Source organism: Barbus barbus, assembly GCF_936440315.1.
Source record: "Barbus barbus genome assembly, chromosome: 19".
In the NCBI taxonomy this organism is placed as follows: domain Eukaryota; kingdom Metazoa; phylum Chordata; class Actinopteri; order Cypriniformes; family Cyprinidae; genus Barbus; species Barbus barbus.
This window is the reverse complement of record NC_136747.1, coordinates 17,183,629-17,190,552: the sequence shown is the minus strand read 5'-3', so window position 1 is coordinate 17,190,552 and position 6,924 is coordinate 17,183,629. Positions and strand designations below refer to the sequence as shown.

The window sequence follows — 6,924 nt, the reverse complement described above, 5'->3', positions numbered from 1 at the left end:
CAAATGGACACTGAAATAATATATCGAAGAACATCTATTTAGATTTAAAAAAGCAACATTCACTACTTTGCAAACAACTTTAGATATCATCACACAGAAACCATTTTAATCCATTTTCAAAACTATACAAGCAAACTGTGAGAGAAATGACTATAGCAACCATGTTTGCAAACTCATCTTTCCATTTTAATAGTTAATCAAGGTTACTTCTTTAATATCAGCAGGCTTAATCTGCCACGCTGCTGCTTTAATAGGTCGTGTCAGTAAACAATACTTTTATGCAATAATATGGAACCTGAAATGTATATACATATGCAATCTGAGACCCCAGAACACTTGAATGTGTTTGGTCACGTGAGTGGAGGATGATGTGGTTATGAGGTGAACAGGGAATTAGGGAGGATTGAGGAAGCTATTTAAAGCAACTGGAAAATATTATCGTCCGTCTGGAGTGATTCACTCTGATTATTTTTAATAAGTGATGTCAAGAGCTCTTAGTATCATTGATTATTATACAATAAAGTTGGTTGTGTGTGTTTATTCTAAAATGTTTATTTTAAATAGGCTTATTACCTAGTGTTATTTAAATAAAAACAATCAATTTTTCATCATTTTGCATATTGGTGCCAGATTTCACTCTAGCACAAATGAAATAATGTTTTCTCATTCGGTGTAATTGTTTTAGAAGAACAAAGCATACTGGAAGATTTGAATGATTCATTTGCAGTTTATTTGAGACATTTTTGCTTGCCTTTCTCATATTTCTAGTTAAAAAAACAAAAGAGAACAAAAGATATTTCAGCACAAGTATGATTTGCAGCATCCCAATGAAGCCCCACCATAGGCATGCACCGTGGGACTAGCATGCAGAGCAGCAGGACGCGAGTCACTCCAGACGGCACCAGGCTCTCACTAACTTCCTCCACCACCACCACAGATTTGCAGCATCTGAACTCTCCCCAGTTCTGTTACAGAGCTGTCTAGCAAAATGTTACCTTTACCGCCTTGCTTATTGAAAGAAAGAGACAGAAGAGTAGGGGAGAGAGATAGTGGATAATGGTTCAAGATGTAACACGTACAGGAATGTATAATGAAAGTTAATGGGTCTCCCTTAAAGAAAAGGCCAAAAGACTTTCATGGAATATTACTGTATGTACGGATGCCACTTATAATATCACCTTTTTAATGAATGTCCACTGATGTATGAAATTACAAAGAAAGGTGTGAGATGAAATGGTATGCATGTGTTGCATGTTCACAGTATGTAAAACTGAATGTGCATGCTCGTGTGTTGTCTTGTGTTGTAGGGGATCATGGCTGTTTCCTGTGGGAGTATGGCAGGTCGGAGGTGAGAGGTCAGTGTCTAAGGGTCACAGTGAGCAAGAATGAGGTCAGACTCGGGGCAACTGCTTTTCGATGAATTCCTTCACAGCAGACATCTCCTGTAAAGCCAATCAAAGAGTAGCATGGGTGTTAGAACTAGCATGAACAAATAATACAGTTTTACTGTAAACACTGTACTAAAGCTAAAATAATATTTTGTATGATTTCAGTTCAGACCCCATCCCGTTATTAGTTTACATGAAGTGTCCTATAAAGAACGGGAGCTTGTTTCTTTGCAATATTTACATTCTACTGTCAGGGGGAAAAAAATGCATAAAAGTAGACACTACTAGGGCAGTACCCTTTCAATTAAACCACCTTTGTACCTTACTTACCATTAATGTATGGAACAGATAAGTACTTTCTGAAAAGGTACCACCCCAGTGACAGCTGTTGTACCCTCTTGTACCATTGAACAGTTTGGGATAGATACTTTTTTTTTTTTTAGAAAGAAATTAATACTTTTATTCACCAAGGATGCATTCAATTGAGCAAAAGACAATACATGAGACAAGACAATAGTACATAATGTTAAAAAGGATTTCTGTTTCAAATTAATAATGTCTGTTGAGCATTCTAGTCATAAAAAAACATGCATCATGGTTTCCACAAAAAATTAAGCAGCACAACTGTTTTCAGCACTGATAACAATAAGAAAAAAAAACTGTTTTTGAGCACCTATTCAGCATATTAGAATGACGTGACACTAAAGACTGGAGTAACAGCTGCTAAATATTCAGATTTGCCATCACAGGAATAAATTACATTTTAAAATATATATAAAAAGAAAGCAGTTCTTCTCAATTGTATCAATATTTCACTGTATTAGTGTTTTTGATCAAATAAATGTGGCCTTTATGAACATAAGAAACTGCATTCAAAATGTTAAAAATTAGTGTAGCAATACAGTAGTAATAAAGAACTACTAAACAAAAGAAGACATAAGTAGGGTTTGGGTCTGTGAAAGCCTGCATATTGAATTTGAACATGGTAAAACATTAAATTTAGGTTTCTGTGAGTGTAACAGATGAGTCTCACCTGAGGACAGGAGCTATGCATGAGACCCGGGTAGGTGCGGAAGGTGATATTCTGTGGAGAAATGATGGTCTTGAGCTTCTCTGCCGTCATGGCTCCAAACTGCACCGGGATCATGGGATCCATCTCGCCATGACACTGCAGAATGGGAGTGTCCTTGTTTCCACTCCCACTTGCAGCCTAATGGATAAAAAAACAGATCCATATTGACATTACCTATTTACATACATACATATTTATCCTCACACAAACTCACTGCTGACATCTTGTACCTGTGGGAAAGTCTTGTGAAGTGGAAGCCAACAACTAAGTCCGACAACACCCGCTAGCTGCTGCTGAGAGGTCAGAGCGGTGTAGAGAGAGAGAGCTCCACCCTGAAGAGTACAGACAACAAAAGAGGAACTGAAAAGCGCCTGCAATGTCAGCCATTTGAATGATAGTACAAACTTTCAGGATGGATCACTTACCTGAGAGAAGCCACCAAGAATGATACGATTGGATGGTATACCATTCTTTACCTCGTGATCGATGATGGCCTTTACTATTGAAAAAAAAAAAGGAGTGGTCTATACTTAGGGCCACAATCAAATTTCGACAAAAAAACAATATTCTCTGGTATGAACCGGTTTCTTCATGAGGTTTTACATTTGATGACACAGACTAAGCCAATTGTTGGATGCTTGTTAGTGATGGGACAGCTGTATTCAGGAAACTGCCCCGATGTGCGTGTGTGTCCAAAAACAAATTTTGCTCACTGTTCTCTGCTGCTCTCTTAATCCCTGCTTCATCCTCCGGTGATTCTGGGCTTAAGCCTATCAGATCAAACCTGAAACGAAAAACATTATACAAGAATTAAGGGAGAAATTCAAGAGTCCAATAGTGAAAATGCTTTTATTTAGCATTTTATAAATACAATTTTCTCATATTATATTATAATATAATATATTAAAATAACAACATTTATTTAAAAAAAAAAATCTCTCTTAACTGTCACTTTTAATCAATAATGCATCCTTACTAAACAAATGTTAATAATTCAATAAAATAATTAAAAATTTAAATTAAAATGAATTTCAGAATGTCTTAGTATTTTGTTTGTTCCACTTTGCTTTGTAACATCTGACCATTTGTGCAAAGAGCCACTTGATTTGATTAACTGCCTATAATAGTACAGAATCTGAAATGCTTCTTCATTTTACATCATACATTTTTAAAAATCCTAAGCATTATTTATTCTCAGATTTAAAATTACCACTGCACTTTTTATGTAAATGTACTAGATTTTAATGTTATCCACAGCAGAGGAAACATACCATGAGGGCATAGTCATCTTCATGTTGAGTGTTACAGGGATTCGGGGGCTAGAGTCAGAAAGTATGATAGGCTTATGGTTAATAAATTACAAAGAAAATCAAGTGATACTAATATTTGTTTATTGCATAACAATCAACACATTAAAAAAATATTTCACAGGTTTTCACTTACGCATGTGGGCAGATGTATTTGATGTATGGCAGTCGAATAGACGTCATGGCATCAGCCCAGCCGTGTCTATAATAAGTAACAACACCACAGGGTTATTTCTACACCAGGCCAGGGGGTATTAAAAGATCCTGCAACAGGCAGGTAATAAACAAGAACGTACCCTGTGTCGCCCAAGCCATGAAGGAAGATCACCTGGAAAGTTTACAGAATATGATGTGAAACTTCTCTGCAAAGCCCAAAAGAGGCCAGATTTCCTAACTGATGCGGACTTTGTGGTTATTTTGTGGTTATGGTACTATCGCATTAGCAAACTTCAGCTTTTTATGAATCTATTCACCCTTTTTGAGGCAGCCTATTTGAAGATTTGGACTGTAAATGAGAAAATGAGGAACAGTATAGGCTGTATGTTGACAAAGAATTAACTTTCTGTCATCATTTAGTCTCCCTCATGTCGTTCCAAACCCAGAAGACTTTAGTTAATCTTTGAGAGACAAGTTATTTTTATTTTACTTTTAAAGTCTGGGTAACCAAAACTTAGAAGATCTAAGAAGGTCATAGGCATTGTAAAATAAATCCATATGAATCAAACCGTTTAATCCAAGTCTTGTGAAGAGATACAATTGCTTTATATGATGAACAGATCTAATTTAGGCTTTTATTCACCTGTAATATACAGCACATTTTTATGATAAACACGGATTCCCATGCATGTCATGCGAGGCTAGAACAAACCTCATTGGTTTTCATGCAAAACGCAGCAAGTGTGAGCTTCCATGTTTACAATATGTTATAAAATTAATTTGAGATGCCTTTATGACATTTTTAAATCTTCTAATCTCTTGGTTACCTGGACTTTCAATAGAGGGACAGAAAGCTTTCAGATTTCATTAAATACATCTTCATTTGTGTTTTGTAAACAAACCAAAGTTTTATTTCCTCACAACATAAGGGTGGGTAAATTACTTTTTATCTTTACATGAACTATTTCAAGAAACTTAAAATAACCGATTTAGTTTATTTGAAGCCTGGCCTGTGCAATGCTAATGAATAACTTGGACAACATTAGAATTTAGTTAATGATTCGACTGGTCTCTCACCACAGCCGTTTCCCTCTCTGTCCCAGGCACTGTCACGGCTTCAGAGAGCAGGGGTACAGACATGTTGTTGCCACACATACAATGTGAGGAGTGCTTTTAGGAAGATACAAAAACAAAATGTTCAAATGCAATCAGTTCAGCATGTTTATGCAAAATAAAAAGGCCCAGGCAATAAGTGTTGGATATTAAATATACGAACCAGACGTTTTTACAAAGAAACAGTCAACAGGCTGCAGAATGATTAACAAAAGTTGGTTTAATCACCGGTGTTACTTCCTAAAGTCTCTTCAACAAGCAATTCATGCCCATCTAAAGCTAAAAGCGCTCTATTGCACCTGCAGAGCATCTAGACGTGAAAAGCAAAAGCAAGCTGAAAGGTAATGTAAAAATTACAAGGTGATTTAACCTACTGGATAAGCGCTGACGCTTATGTCAATCATACAGACAGAGGCTCATTTTCTGCTGGTGGCTGTGCGGATCACAAGTTTGTACTTGCAGACTTCTGCTTAATATGAGTTCTCAGAAAACTGTTTCTAATGCAGCCTAAAATGAAAACCACGGGTCCCTGTTTTCCTGGAATCACATGACAGCACTAAGAAATTAAATCTTGACAGCTGCAGAAGGCAAAACCCTCGTTTAATGATTTCAATTCGTCTTTGAGTGGCCTGGGTGACCATATCAAAAGTTTAAGCCTGAAATGCTTCAACACTTGAATGAACTCCATGTGCCAGTCTTGGTTTTATGGGTCAGTCTGCCTTTCTGGACTTTAGTACTCCACATGTTATCAAATAATTATATAAAATCATCTGCATTCGCCACTAAATACCAGAAAAATACCCTTTTTCAACGAAAGTACATGGTCTCCATATGCATTCGATTACACCATGACTTATACACCTTACTAAATAACTGTATTGATAATCTTGATGCGTCAAAGCGATAATCCTTCTCACGAACCCTGCTATGAATACCACGATCATATATTCAAAAAGAATGGGAAGAAAGGGATGGGCAGCGAAAACAACAGAGAAATGGGCGAAGCTTAGCTCATTTCAACTTGGCGGAATCAAGGACTGAGTAACGTTACATGTATAAATAAGGCCGCCAGGTCGTTTCATTAATACTCAAGCGACATGATCGCAGTTAGGCAGCTTAATCCCGTTTCGCCTGTATGATTGTCACAATGAATCCACAGCTTCATAGATGCATCTATCTGGCTCTCTACCCCCGCGAATAATCCCACAATAACGCTACTCAACGACAAGCTTGCGCCTTTATAGCTAGCGATAAAGCTAAGGTCAGGGAGTACATTAAAATTTAGAGTTCAGGCAGGAAAAAAGCAGAAATAAACAGCGGCCCACTGCTACAAATTTATTGACTCACCGCTTGCTATCCTAGGTCACAACGGAACTTCCGCTCCTTCTGCCGGAGAGGGGCGGAGTCACTGCGCTGTGATGTCACCGCATTTGTTCAACCGCGTGAGCTCGAATGTTGTTCAATGGAAAACGGCTCTAAACATTTTTAGGTAGTAATCTGTAAACAGTACACTGTTTTGTAAGCGTAAGGCTACAACGTAATGCAAAATATTAATTTTCTCAATTATCAACAGACCGCACTTTTTAAAAATATTTAAATTGTCTATTATTTAGCCCATCACACACCACTAGAACACTTCTCTAAAATCTGGGCCCAGTTGTAACACGCCTTTTAAGTGAAGTAAACTGTTAGTCATACAAAATATCATTAATCTTAAATCGTTTGTTGTATTACAGCAAAAATAAATAAATATGCTACAGTGAAGAGCAATGGATTTGTAGTGATGGATGCTCAAAATGGTTATTCACTGCTCCAGTCACAATAGCCATTTATATGTAAACATGAACTGAAACTGTAGAAGTGCACCATTAATGAACTAATAGCAGAA

The 6,924-nt window shown here is 37.0% G+C and overlaps 1 protein-coding gene across 6 annotated transcripts; it reads right to left on the bottom strand.

The window, feature by feature from the left end:
- Positions 1–86: 86 nt before the first annotated feature.
- On the bottom strand, positions 87–6,437 carry LOC306884934 (acyl-protein thioesterase 2-like). 6 transcript variants are annotated; one of them, XR_013785497.1, is made up of 12 exons: positions 6,384–6,406; positions 5,200–5,230; positions 5,001–5,093; positions 4,064–4,095; positions 3,904–3,969; positions 3,732–3,779; positions 3,174–3,244; positions 2,886–2,959; positions 2,691–2,792; positions 2,422–2,598; positions 1,179–1,442; positions 711–1,004 (listed from the first exon to the last, which is right to left on the bottom strand). XR_013785497.1 is itself a non-coding variant. In XM_079441190.1 (11 exons), exons 3-11 carry the CDS (start codon positions 5,076–5,078, stop codon positions 1,392–1,394), a joined length of 699 nt encoding a protein of 232 aa, XP_079297316.1. In that variant the 5' UTR covers positions 5,079–5,093; positions 5,200–5,230; positions 6,384–6,437; the 3' UTR covers positions 87–1,391. The 6 variants fall into 6 exon arrangements, 3 of the variants coding, with proteins under 3 accessions (XP_079297316.1, XP_079297315.1, XP_079297314.1); XM_079441190.1 differs by having other exon boundaries at positions 87–1,442; positions 6,384–6,437; XR_013785496.1 differs by lacking the exon at positions 5,200–5,230 and having other exon boundaries at positions 6,384–6,427.
- Positions 6,438–6,924: the final 487 nt, after the last annotated feature.

Bases quoted from the DNA above. Each gene is read 5' to 3' on its own strand.
- LOC306884934 (XM_079441188.1), bottom strand. From the start codon at position 5,440: ATGATTGACATAAGCGTCAGCGCTTATCCA. The intron at 4,096-5,000 runs GTGAGAGACCAG...TAAACTTTCCAG, and splicing joins CAGAGAGGGAAACGGCTGTG to GTGATCTTCCTTCATGGCTT. The intron at 2,599-2,690 runs GTACAAGATGTC...TTTATCCATTAG, and splicing joins TTCACAAGACTTTCCCACAG to GCTGCAAGTGGGAGTGGAAA.